The sequence below is a fragment of the Crocuta crocuta genome, unplaced genomic scaffold, assembly GCF_008692635.1.
Source record: "Crocuta crocuta isolate KB4526 unplaced genomic scaffold, BGI_CrCroc_1.0 scaffold53, whole genome shotgun sequence".
Classification (NCBI taxonomy): Eukaryota; Metazoa; Chordata; class Mammalia; order Carnivora; family Hyaenidae; genus Crocuta; species Crocuta crocuta.
This window is the reverse complement of record NW_027529432.1, coordinates 1,502,725-1,515,995: the sequence shown is the minus strand read 5'-3', so window position 1 is coordinate 1,515,995 and position 13,271 is coordinate 1,502,725. Positions and strand designations below refer to the sequence as shown.

At 54.8% G+C, this 13,271-nt stretch overlaps 2 protein-coding genes across 2 annotated transcripts; one reads left to right on the top strand and one right to left on the bottom strand.

Annotated features, from left to right (window-relative positions):
* Positions 1-7,805: 7,805 nt before the first annotated feature.
* PRDX5 (peroxiredoxin 5) lies at positions 7,806-11,387 on the bottom strand. Its single transcript, XM_077759725.1, has 6 exons — positions 11,121-11,387; positions 9,602-9,736; positions 8,515-8,646; positions 8,394-8,432; positions 8,171-8,232; positions 7,806-8,061 (listed from the first exon to the last, which is right to left on the bottom strand). The coding sequence occupies exons 1-6, from the start codon at positions 11,370-11,372 to the stop codon at positions 7,956-7,958; spliced, it is 726 nt and encodes a 241-aa protein (XP_077615851.1). The 5' UTR covers positions 11,373-11,387; the 3' UTR covers positions 7,806-7,955.
* A 542-nt stretch (positions 11,388-11,929) lies between these two features.
* Positions 11,930-12,849, top strand: TRMT112 (tRNA methyltransferase activator subunit 11-2). The gene is made up of 4 exons (XM_077759726.1): positions 11,930-12,079; positions 12,167-12,268; positions 12,400-12,489; positions 12,573-12,849. The coding sequence occupies exons 1-4, from the start codon at positions 12,002-12,004 to the stop codon at positions 12,678-12,680; spliced, it is 378 nt and encodes a 125-aa protein (XP_077615852.1). The 5' UTR covers positions 11,930-12,001; the 3' UTR covers positions 12,681-12,849.
* The last annotated feature ends 422 nt before the right edge of the window (positions 12,850-13,271 follow it).

Below are 13,271 nucleotides of genomic sequence, written 5' to 3'. Positions count from 1 at the left end.
GCCAGTCACTGGATGTGACCCATTGTAGGGCTATATGGGGGTGGGGGACAGAACCTCCAGAAGTCTAGACGTGCCTGTCATAACCAAATAAGGGTGTGCATACAGGCATCACTCCGAAGCCACTGAGATTCAAAGTCTGTCATTGCAGTGGTAACGGTTATACAATCTGGCGNACACTTAACGGGCTGAGCCACCCAGGTGCCCCAGCTGTGCGCTTTTAATTAAAGAGTGAGTTTTACCGGGTGCCTGGGTGGCTCAGTTGGTTAAGCATCCAACTCTTGATTTCGGGTCAGGTGATGATCTCACGGTCCATGAGATCAAGCCCCATGTCAGGCTTTGCACTGCTGACAGTGGAGCCTGCCTGGGATTCTCTCTCTCTCCCCCTCTCCAACTTACTCTCCCTCTGTCTCAAAATAAATAAATAGGGGCGTGTGGGTGGATGAGTCAATTAAGTGCTAGACTTCGGCTCAGATCATGATCTCATAGTTTGTGAGTTCGAGCCCTGTGTCGGGTTCTGTGCTGATGGCTCGGAGCCTGGAGCCTGTTTCAGATTCTGTGTCTCCCTCTCTCAAAAATAAACATTAAATTTTTTAAATAAACGTTAAACAATAATAAAGAGTGAATGTTATGATATGTGAATTGTATGTCAAAAACTCCTCCATCCCCAGGGCACCTGGTGGCTCAGTTGGTTAAACATCTGATTCTTGTTTTTAGCTCAGGTCATGATCTCATGGCTCGTGAGTTCGAGCCTCACGTCAGGATCTGTGTTGACAGCTCAGATCCTGGAGCCTGCTTCAGATTCTGTATCTCCCTCCCTCTCTGCCCCTCCCCCACTCGCATTCTGTCTCTCTCTCTCTCTCTCAAAAATAAAAAAAAAATTAACAATTTTTAAAAATAGGGCCACCTAGGGGCGCCTGGGTGGCTTAGTCGGTTAAGCGTCCGACTTTCGCTTAGGTCATGATCTCACAGTTCGTGGGTTCGAGCCCCGCGTCGGGCTCTGTGCTGACTGCCAGCTCGGAGCCTGGAGCCTGTTTCAGTCTGTGACTCCCTCTCTCTCTGACCCTCCCCGGTTCACGCTGTCTGTCTCTCTCTCTCCTAGAAATAAATAAAACATTTAAAAAAAAAAAATAGGGCCACCTGGGTGGCTCAGTCAATTGAGCATCTGACATCGGCTCAGGTCATGATCTGCCTCATGGGTTCAAGCCCCCCATTAGGCTCTGTGCTGAAGGCTCAGAGCATAGAGCCTGCTTCGGATTGTGTCTCCCTCTCTCCCTGCCCCTCCCCTGCTCACACTCTGTCTCTCTCTCTCAAAATAAATATTTTAAAAAATTTTTAAATTTTATTAATAAATAAACACTAAAAGTAGTGAATGTTATGAGATGTGAATTATATGTCAAAAACTCCTTCATCCCCGGGGCACCTGGTGGCTCAGTCAGTTAAGCATCTGACTCTTGTTTTGGGCTCAGGCCATGATCTCAGTTTGTGAGTTTGAGCCTCACGTCAGGCTCTGTGCTAACAGCCTGCTTGGGATTCTCTGTCTCCTTCTCTCTCTGTCCCTTCCAACCTCTCTCTCTCTCAAAAATAAATAAATAAACATTAAAAAACAAAAACCTCCTCCGTCCTTGATGAAGCTGAGGGTGTGGCCCACGTGGACTAGTTCAGGCAAAGGAACCTGGGACACGGAAGGACAGAGCCATCGGGCAGGGGTGGGTAAGGAAGGGGCCTCCCACGTGGTGAACGTTGTCAGGAGATGACGAAGAGGTAGGAGGACCCACAAGCTGGGGAATCGGGGCGACTGTGCAGACCGAGGTTGCAAAAAGCAGGTGAGCGCCTTGGAGAGGGGGTCACTGGGCTGTGAGGTGACCATACGGAGGCCGGGGACAGTTTAGCACATGTCCCTGCCAGGGCTGAGGGGAGTGGCGGCCTGTGCTACCCTGTGCCCAGACACCATCCCCCGTGTGACCCACACTGCTTGTCATCTTCCCAATCTCCCTTTTCCCTTTCTCTTTTAGTAGCAGAACCTCTGGTTTTTCGGTGAGGTACATGGCAGCCTGGAGGAAACTCGGCATTTCCCAGCCTCTTCTCGCAGCTAGAACGACAGACCATGCGACTAAACCACGGCCAGCGAGAGGCCAGCGAGTGTCTGACTTCCGCTCAGGTCATGTTCTCTTGGTTCGTGGATTTGAGCCCCGGGTTGGGCTCTGAGTTGACAGCTTCGGATTCTCTGTCTTCCTCTCTCTCTCTGCCCCTCCCCTGCTCACGCTCTGTCTCTCTCTCAAAAATAAATAAACACTAAAAAAATTTTTAAACTGTAGCCAATGAGATTTAGGTGGAAATAATATGTGAGGGCTTCCAGAAAACCTTTTCTTACTGTTTGTTTATTTTTGAGAGAGAGACAGAGACAGAGAGGGAGAGAGAGCATGAGCAGAGGAGAGGCAGAGAGAGAGGAAGAGAGAATCCAATCAGGCTCTGTGTTGTCAGTCCAAAGCCGGACATGGAGCTCGAACCCACAAACCGTGAGATCATGACCGCGCTAAAGCCGAACACTCAACTGATGAGCCACCCAGGCGTCCTATTCCAGAAAACCTTCTTAAAAGACAGCTGGCATGGGCCTTTTACCTCCTGTTCCCCATTTCTGCCATTTTGCTGGCTGGACTCTGGCTGCGGTGGCTGGAACTCAAGCAGCCACGTTGGATTGTGAGGGAGAAGGCAGATGTTCAGAAAGGCAGAGCAGCAAGATAATAGGAACATGGGTCTCCCCAGAGACCGTACTAGCCCCAGACTGTCAGCCTCCCTGCCGCACCTCTCTGAGCTCAGCCTGTCTTATGTCCCCAGGATTGTTAATCACTCTCAAGCAAATCTAGTTCTAATTCACAGCAACGGTGGTCAAATTTATGCTCAAAGACCGGGAACGAATATCCAGGAAGCTGGAGAAAGGGTAGCTTTCTCTCTCTCTCCCTTCCTTCACTTCTTTACTCCTTCCCAAAATGTGTGTTGAGTATTTCCTGTGTTCCACGTCCTGAGCAGGGCACTGTACCTGTGTTGAGTTAAAAAAATAAATAAATAAATAAAACCCTGTTTTTTTGTGTTTTTTTGTTTTTTTTAAAATGTTTTATTTATTTCTAGGAGAGAGAGAGACAGCATGAGCAGGGGAGGGTCAGAGAGAGAGGGAGTCACAGACTCTGAACCAGGCTCCAGGCTCTGAGCTGTGTGTCAGCACAGAACCTGACAAGGGGCTCGAACCCACGAACCGCGAGATCATGACCTAAGCGAAAGTCGGACGCTTAACCGACTAAGCCACCCAGGCGCCCCAATAAAACCCTGTTTTTAATATTTATTTAGTTTTGAGAGGCAGAGCATGAGCAGCGGAGGGGCAGAGAGAGAGAGGGAGACGCAGAATCTGAAGCAGGCTCCAGGCTCTGAGCTGTTTGTCAGCACAGAACCTGACAAGGGGCTCGAACCCACCAGCCGTGACATCATGACCTGAGCCTAAGTCGGATGCTCAACTGACTGAGCCACCCAGGCGCTCCTAAAAAATTTTTTTAAAGATGGCAGATTGATACGCATGTTTATGAGCGCCAAAAATCTGTGTGTTCACGCAGATGTTATCCAAATGTTTGCACAAGTTGTAGAAACACACGCACTCACACGCACACACAATCCTCTCTCTCCACTGCCTCCTCAACATCCATGTGACCAAAACCCGACCACGACCACGAGCGTGGGTTCCCTTGGGGTCAATATATTCCCGATCACGGTACCCACGTAACTACAGCCCAAACCAGGTCTGGGCCACCCCTCCAACCCTCTCTTTCTCCCAGAAACTCACGTCTGGCCAAGACAGTCACAGGGGACGCTTTCCCAGCTCCTTAACCTGTGAAGCTTCAGGCGCCACACGATGTATGGAGAACCCTGAGGACTTACATACACTGGATAACAAGAGAGTCACTAGCCCATTATATTGATGAGGAAACTGAGGCCCAGAGAGGCATAGTTATGGGAATCATGAATGACAGGACTGAGGTTTGACCTCTCTCCTAACTCCTAGCTCTCTCTCTACCAATATGCAGGCTGCAAGGTAGTGAGAAAGGATTCTTTTTGTGTTGTTTCTTTTTTTTATAACCATGTTTTGGCTTCTTACTGCAGGCTGGGCGCGGTGCCCAACGCTTTACATAACTCTCTCATTTGTTCCCCAAAAGAACTCTATGAAGTGGGTTGGATTATTCCAACTTTCTTTTTTTTTTTTGAGAGAGAGAAAGAGACAGAGTGTGAGTGGGGGGGGGGGGCAGAAAGAGAGTAAGAGTGAGAGAGAGGGAGGGAGAGAGACCCAGAATCCTTAGCAGGCTCCAGGCTCTAAGCTGTCAGCACAGAGCCCGACTTGGGGCTCGAACCCACAGACCACAAGATCATGACCTGAGCCAAAGTCAGAGGCTTAACCAGTTGAACCACCCAGGCACCCTAAGATCAGTCCTACTTTAAAAGGAAGTGGGGTCAAGGGAAACTAAATAGCCTGCCTGAAGTGGCCAGCTTCTTGGTGGCAGGTCAGGATTCAGTCTAGGGGTCTGAGCCCAAAGTCCAGTGACCCTACGCTGTATGATGCCTCTCAGGCAGAGGTGGGGGCTCACCTGGAGTTTCTGGAAAGACTTCAGGGGACGCCCTCAAAACCCTTAAAAAGCACGTAGGTGTGGGGCGCCTGGGTGGCTCAGTTGGTTGAGCATCTGACCTCGGCTCAGGTCACGATCTCATGGCTTGTGGGATCGAGCCCCATGTTGGGCTCTGCCCTGACAACACAGAGCCTGCCTGGGATTCTCACTCTCCCTCTCTCTCTGCTCCTCCCCCCATAAATAAACAAACATTAAAAAGAAAAATAAAAGACCTCTCGACCCAGAAAAGGCCAGAACCACTGATGTTGAGTAATACCCTTGACCTTCCAGCTCAGGTGCTGTGCTGTTGGGAGGGTCAGGACAGGTCGGTGAGCTTTATCTGGAGATGTGCCATCGAACGTCTCAGGGTTTGTTCTAACGTGGGCCCAGGAAGCTCACGCCCCCTGCCCTGCCAGGTACAGCACCCAGCTTCCAGAACGTGCCAGTCCAGGCCACCCTGCCCTGCCCTCATCTGCAGGCCCGAAGCGTAGTCTGTCTGCCCTGGAGACAGAGCTCTGCCAGATTGCCTTACAATGTGATCGTTAATCTCAGGCCCCTCCAGTCTCCAGAGCGTCTCCAGGGACACCACCCAGCCCCACAAGCTGAGACACGCAGCAACCTCCACTCACACCTGACTCTCATCATGCCGACCGCAGGGGACACCGAGGCCCTGGGAGCCCCCGCTCGTGCTGGCCCCGAGGCCCAGCCAGCAGCAAAAGGACCCTGGAGGGGACACTTGCTCTCGGAGGCCTTCCCGAGGCCTCAGGTTGAAAGGCCCAGGGGCGAAGGAAGGAGAGGCCGCTGACGGGCAGCCACAGAGACTCACCCGGAAGGCGAGGGGCAGCAGGGGGACGTAGGGTACACGGCCTGTGTGGGAGCGGGGGGCCAGCCCGGTACCGATGCGGCACGAGCCTCCGAGAGCCCAGCCACCGACTCAGACACTCTCCACCTGAGTCTCTCAGGAGGCTCGAGGCCACATGCTGGTGGGCACACAGGTGACCCCAGGGGAAACTCACTGCGTAACAAACAAAAAGACTCAGAGAAGCGGTATCCGGAAAAGGAAGATCCTTTCTGCTGTCATGTCATCGAAGGCAGGGCTGTGAGCCAGAGCTTGGCAGGGGGAGATTATGAGCGAATGGGCAACTGGAGGGGCGGTCAGTCCCCTGCCCTGTCCCAGCCCATGATCCCCAAGGGGCAGCAAGTTGTGGGATTTGAAGGGACAAAGGTCAGTGGGTGGGCCATCTCCGGTAGGGAGGAGGTGCCCCTGCGGAGTGCCCCCTTCACACACCACCTCTACCAGCCGGTCCCTCACACCTCCAGCTAGCCGCCCCCGGACTCGCCCTCCCCCCAACATCCAACAGGCCTCCACGTCCCAGCCCCCACCTCCCCGACACCATCATCCATCATGGATCCTTGCTGCCTGTCTTGCCCCCCACCGGCCCCAATCCGGCTCTGCCTCCGCATGGGAGCCCAGGTATGAAACTCACCAGTCACTACCCCACAGAAATCCTTCAGTGGCCTGAGGCGACCACAGGGGGAAAAGCAAACAGCTTGCTTAACCAACGTCTAGAAGGTTCCCCTCCCTCCCTGTCTCCTCTCTCACTCAACTGCTCTGTGCCCTGCGGCGGCTGGGCTGTTCCAACTCCATACCTGTGGTCACGCTGTTCCTTCCCTCTGCCAGAAGCATCAGTCCCACTGCGTTAAATCGTCCCCTCCTACGGGCCCCTCCCTGACCTCTCCCCAGGAAGTGTGGCCTGGCCTGGCCAGCTCTGGGGGATGGGTCCCCCCCAGGGAGAGCACAGGGCAAGGCAACACCTTGGTGAGTAGAGCCCACACCCATGCCTGCCCTGTGGCCGAGCGACGGGCTCAAATCTGCCGAGCTCCTCTGAAGTGGCTGAGCCCTTAACGTCTCTGAGCTGTCAAAGGGCAGTGACTGTTCACCCCTCACCGGATGATGACCCCTGAAGAGGCAGGTCAAGTTGTCTGCCCCACTTAGGACTTTGAGCTCCTGAACACCGCGGGGGCCTAGTGATCGCTGCCTGCTGCAAACGCAAGGCTGCCCAGGGGCAAAAAGCAAAAGCCCGAGGGCAGGGCCCGCAGAGAACCATGGCCCCCCTGGCCCCCACCCCTTCACAGTACAGCCAGCACTGGTCAGGCTTTCCTGGCACAGCTCACCTACACTCCCCTCCCAGGAAGCTTGCCGGGACTCGGCCAGTTCTGTCTCCAGTGACGGAGCCCTTTCCCACCAGTCAGGTAGTCCCAACATGCCAAGAGGCTCTTTTTGGGGTAAGGGTGCTCCTCGGAGGGGTTCACCAGAATCTACGGGAATGCTGGGGTTAAAGCTCGGCCCACGTTGTTGAGCGCCTCGAGCCAAAGCTCCTACCTACCCTGAGGTTTATGGTCTAAATGAGATCAGCCAAGGGGCGCCTGGGGGGGTTCAGTCGGTTAAGCACCCAAATTGGCTCAGGTCACAATCTCAGCTTGTGGGTTCAAGCCCCGCGTCGGGCTCTGTGCTGATAGCTTGGAGCCTGGAGCCTGCTTTGGATTCTCTCTCTCTCTCTCTCTCTCTCTCTCTCAAAAATAACCATTTCATTTTTTNCGGGCTCTGTGCTGATAGCTTGGAGCCTGGAGCCTGCTTTGGATTCTCTCTCTCTCTCTCTCTCTCAAAAATAACCATTTCATTTTTAAAAAAAAATAGTGTTTAATGTTTATTTTTGAGAGAGAGAGAGAGAGAGAGAGCACGAGCAGGGGAGGGACGGAGAGATGGAGACAGAATCCGAACGTGGGGCTCGAACCCACGGACTGCGAGATCATGACCTGAGTTGAAGTCAGAAGCTTCACCTATTGAGCCACCCAGGCGCCTCAGTAAATAAACATTTTAAATGAGATCGGCTAACACCCGGATATCAAGCCATGGCTGCAAGCCAAGCTCGTGTCTGCCTAGAGCCTTCCCAGGTGTGCTCTCTCCACCGTTCCTTCCCTTGCTCTTCAGACCGCTGGCCCTTTCTCAGTTTCCTAACACTTCACTCAAAGGCTCTCCCTAGCTCCTCAATTAAATCAGGGCCCCCCATCCGTAGCCCTTCAGCGCCTGCCTCTACCCTCACAGGTGCGACTCTCATAAGGCCTGGCCCTCCCCAAAGCAGCAAATTCACGAATAAGGAGTAAATGTGAACCGGAAATGTTTATTGCAGAAGTTTGGTCAGACCTCCCACCTGGGAACTGGCCCCTGTCGGGGCTGGACTGGGGCCCCCCGTCCGGGGCTCGGCAGGTGCAACAGGAAAGGGCAGGAGGAGGAGGTCTGGGCCCAGGGCCTCAGAGCTGTGAGAGGATGATGGGAGCCAGGCTGCAGGTGAGGCCTGTACCATCCGGCTCCACGTTCAAAACCTTCACTATGCCATCCTCTACCACCATGGAGAACCTGCCAGAAGGAGAGACCGGGCCAACTGCAGCAGCCTGGGCCTGGAGGCTAGGGAGGGAAATTGGAGGGGCGGCAGGGGAAACCCCACAGGGGACCCTCTCACTTTTACCTCTTGAGCCGTCGGTTTCCAAAGAGAGACACCAGTGAATCATCTAGTAACAAATCTGTCTCCTAAAAGGAAAGGCAGAGACAAGACTTAGGAACTTCCAGAACAGACCAAGTGCCCCCCACCCCCCCAGCCAGCTGCTCCCCATATCAGCCTCCAAGTTCCTGTATCCAAGGCCCGGCAGAGGGGCTGCCCTCCAGGGTGGGGGTTGCTGGGGTCCACTCACCTTCCCAAAGGCCCCAGTGGGATCAGCCAAGAGCCGAACCTAAAGAGGAAGTAAAGGTCAAAAGAAAAATCCTGTACTGACCCCTGAACCCTCCCCGCACCCCACAGCACCCACACCTCACCTTGCCTCCAGAGTTGTGAGCCTGTCCCCACTCTGCGGTCACAAAGACATCATTAACACTCAGACAGGCTACCACCTGGATGCCTTTGGCCTTCAGGGCCTCAGCCTGCTCCACAAACCCTGGCAGGTGGGTCTAGGAGGGGAAACCGAGAGTCAGCAAAAGAATAGTTGCCTCTGCTCCTCAGCCTACCCTTGATCTCCAGGCAATGCTCACTTTCAACTTAAACACCTTTGATCAAACAATGAGAAGCATGTAAGCCACACTTCCTTCTTGCCTTGGCCACAAGGAAGCTCAGATCCAAACTTAAATGTTGCGGACGAAACGACACAAAGGACAAGACACACACAAAAGACAGACACAGACACAACTCCAGCCGGAGGAACAATTCTATGCAAGCCCCTCTTGCGGTTTATTTTATACCCGGTAACTGGATACAAACTGAAATCTACAAGATGCATTTCTTTACCAATTAAGGGCAAGTAGCCAAACACATTTCAAGGGCAGGGGGGAGCAAAGGGAGGAAGCGACCACAACGTGTTTACTCAGAGGCCTGCTCACAATTCCAGCCTCCTCCTTATTTCTAAGGAGGGCATGTTCCCTCGTTTGCGAGCGGACCATTAAACTTGGATATTGTGTGCAGGCCTCCTGGCAGAGCATCCTGTTTGCAGGCATGCTTTGCCCAGGCAGGGAGCCCCGTGTGCAGGCACATCCCCGCGTCCCTAACCACGCTTTCTTGTGGTCACTGTCGGGCTCCCACACTTAAATGCTCCGTGGCCACCATGAACTTCCCATGGACATGACTATCGTTTATTCACCCCAGTCCCAAGCATCTTCCGTAGAGCCCGTTACCAGCAAGATCAATAAGAGACGTTGGATTTAATTACAAAACCCTTTTCTCCTACATGCCTGGCACCACTGCCCTTTCACAGCCTCCGCGGATTTTCTGATAGCTCTGATATCCTTCTTAGCCATCACATCATCTGCATACTCTTGTGCCCTAGGACTATGTTGGAAGACATCTGAACGATAAGGACGCATGCACAAGATTCGAATTGCCAATTGCGGAGTCCCAGAAGGCAGGTCTGACCTTGGAACAGCCGGGGGTAAAGGCCCCAGGGACTCCAAACAGCACTCCCTTCTTGCCCTTGAACAGCTCTGCCAGGTTCACCTTGTTCCCAGGCTCCCCTTCGAAAACCACCACCGAAGGGATGGCGTCTCCCACCTAGAGGGAACGATTTGGTCAGGAGTTAGCTGGTTACTTGGTAAGTTACTGGGTGAAACAGACTAGACAAGGAGGGAAGCAGTTGGGGAATGAGGGGGTGGGTAAGGAGGCCACGGGACAGGGGGTAAACCAGACCTGGAAATTGCTCCTGGTGGAGCCGAGTTGATAAGAGTTCCTGGATCCAACCCATCGAAGCTTCCAGAGGTCCCTCCCTGCTACCCTCCCCTCTCCCACCACGGCCGGTTACTCTGCAGCCTCCAGGTTTCAAGGTGGCCTATTTCTTTTGCCATCCTGTTGGCGACAACAGAAAAAGGGAGAGGAGGCCTCTCTGGGTGTTGCAAGGGATTGAGTAAATAACCCACTTTTCTGACCAGAAAGAAGTGGGATAAATGGGCAGGGGAGGAGGGGCAGGGACTCCACGGAGGAAGGGGTGAGGAAGAGACCCTGACAACGGGGAGAGGACCCTGGCCAGGTCTGAGCATCCAGCCCTCAGGAAGAGAAAAAGGGAGGGCAGCAGAAGATTGGAAAGTTGCCGTGGAGGCTGAGGGGGAAGAGGTGGGGGAGGGGGCGCACCTTGGGAGAGGAGTATTAAATATCTCAGCGGCTGCCTGGGTGGCTCAGTTGGTTAAGTGTGGGGGACTCCTGANGCTTAGGGATTCGCGCTCTCTCTCAAAAATAAATAAACAAGCTTTTTTTTTTTTTTTTAAAGGAATCTTTCAAAAGGGATGGTGGATCAGTCTACTTGGGAGTGTGTGAGGGCTTCATGGAGCCAGAGGAGGCAAGCAAAAGTAGGGCACGTCAGGGGTTGGGAGGAAAATTAAGCAGGAGGAGGAGGAGAAGGTCTCAGAAGAGAGTGGGAGGGGAAGGGGGTGGTTGCAAGGAGCAGGGGATGGGTCCAGATGAGGGGGTGAAAGACTCGGCAGAAGGGTGGTTATTAGCCACGGGAGAAGAGGAATGGGGGAGGCACAGTAGTGTCTTTCAGAGAAAACACTTGTTTCAAACGATGGGGTGAAGAACGAAGCTCAGCAACATAACAAAAACGTTCAAGAGGGTGTGGAGGGGACATGTATGGCGGCTGAAAGGAGGCCCTGAGCAAAGGAGATGGTTCCAGAAGGCGCAGGAGGCCACGGTAGTCAATCATTTGAACATAGTGGAGACCCATCACAGAATGTCGCAGGGTGGAAGTGAAAAGGGGAGGGGGGGGACGGGGCATACACGAGGTCTCGCTGAGGGGACGAGGGAGAAGTGAAGGAAGAGAGTTCAGCGCGGCGGGCAGCGGTCCGGGGGGCAGGAAAGAGGGTGATTCTCCTCCCGACCGGCGGGACGGAGAACACTGGGAAGAGGGGCGGCAGGGGAGGTCAGGCAGAGCCCGGCGAGCGGTCACCTTGATTGGGGCCATAGCTGAGGCGGCGCTTCTGGAACCAGAGGTCCCTCCAAGCGTCCACTCCCCTCCTCGTTGACGGTACCCTCCTGCTCTCGCCGCCGACGAAGCAGTCGCCCGGACGAGAGCTGAGCCCGCCCTGCCACCCAGAAGATGCAGCCTAGCCAACTGCATGCTCATGCCAGCGGCCACAGCCGCTCCGCCCCCTAGTCCGAGCCGCGGCAGGAGGCGGGGCCTGGCGCTAGATGCCTCCATAGGACCCCGCGAGAGGAGGAGCCTTGGCTTCGCCCGCCCCCGGCGAGGCTCCTCCACTGCGCAGGCGTAGGGGCCCGTGCAGGGGCGGAGCTTCCGGGATGCTCGGCGTATTTACATTTGGGGCTGGACCACTGGCGCAGGAGCAAATGGGCGGAGATTCCGGCAGCCGCGCAATTTATTTGCATACAAGGGCGGGGTTGTCGCTGTTTTGATGCGCCTAATTTACGGATTCCTGCAGCGTTTCTTTTCCTTAACCCGGAATTGAGGGGCGGGAGACGATGGTGTCAGGTGCCAGCGTAGGAGAAAAACATGTTTATTTTGCATTCAACGAATACCCCTGCATTGCGGCTGCTTTACATGTGATTTACACTATGCATGATTTGTAGCGAATGGAAACCACTGGGCCTGCGCCGTAGCCATCTCCTGCCGAGACGCTTCCGGTAGCGGCGCGTGATTCGAGCAAGCTTTTTCCAGCGCCTCTCCGGCCAGCACGAGAAGTTCCAGCACGTCCGTCACTTCCGCTCCTCCAAGCCGTCCAATAGGACAGAGACTGGAGCGGCCCCGGAAGTGCTGCCACGGAGTTTCTAATTTCTTCCGGCGCCGGCCTGGGGAGAGCTCGTTTTGGCGACATGAAGCTGCTCACCCACAACCTGCTGAGCTCGCATGTGCGGGGGGTGGGGCCCCGTGGCTTCCCTCTGCGCCTCCAGGTATCGGCCGGGGGGCAGTCTCGCGCCCGCCTCCTGGGGGGGGACCAGGCTTCGGCCCCTGCCTAACAAAACCCCTCCGCCCCGCAGGCCACCGAGGTCCGCATCAACCCCGTGGAGTTCAACCCCGAGTTCGTGGCGCGTATGATTCCCAAGGTGGAGTGGGCGGCGCTCCTGGAGGCGGCGGATACCGTGAGGACCCTCCCCCATGCCCGTGCTCGCCCTGAGTGTGTGTGGGTGGGGGAAGGGGTTGGTCTCCCCGCGGGCCAGGGAGCCTGGCAGGGGTCGGCATGCCCAGAGGTGATTTAGGCCTTTGCCCGCAGTTGCACCTGGTCGAGGTACCCACTGAGCCGATTGAAGGGTATGAGCATGACGAGAAGTTTCTGAGGAGGATGCACCACGTGCTGCTAGAGGTGAGACCCTGCCCGGCGCCCGGTTCCCTGGCCACTCGGGCGGAGGCTGTGGGTGCTCAGCTCTGTACCCCGCTTCCCCGCAGGTGGATGTGTTGGAGGGCACCCTGCAGTGCCCTGAGTCCGGACGTCTGTTTCCCATCAGTCGTGGGATCCCCAACATGCTGCTGAGTGATGAGGAAACCGAGACTTAGTCGTACCAGTCGCCAGCTTTTCGTTCTATAACCGTGTAGATCTTTTGCTTACGTTGTTTCTGTTATCAAGGTCATATATCTCCCCAACCCTTGACCCAGTGATACACGCGGAACACAGTGTTCTTGAGCTCGATATATTTTTTTTCTCATTAAAGGTTCAAAACCAAAAGCGGTTTCTCTTTGCAGCAAATATACATTAAAATAGAGTCTCTGTACAGCCAAGGGCTCTGGGCCCTGGCTTGCCCTATGTCCCTGCACCTCCCTGGCCAAACCCAAAAATAAATATAGTGTTATTGCTCTGCAGGGCATAGAGGCAGTGCTCTCCCTACCCCCTGAGGAGGCCGGGTGGGAGCTGATGGGGGAGGGGGGGCCCTGGCCACCCCAGGGGTCCAGGGGCTGGAGCCTGCTTGGAGTTATTGCTTCAAGGGGGGGCAGTAATGCCCAATGCAAATGACGAGAGGAGAGGAGCGAAGGGGGCAGGGGCCTTTGCTCTCCAAATCCCCCTCTGCTCTGGAGAGGGGGTTGGATTAAGCAGCAGCAAAAGCATCACCCACTGGGAGACGGTGGCCTCCACTTCCTTCCCTCCCTGAG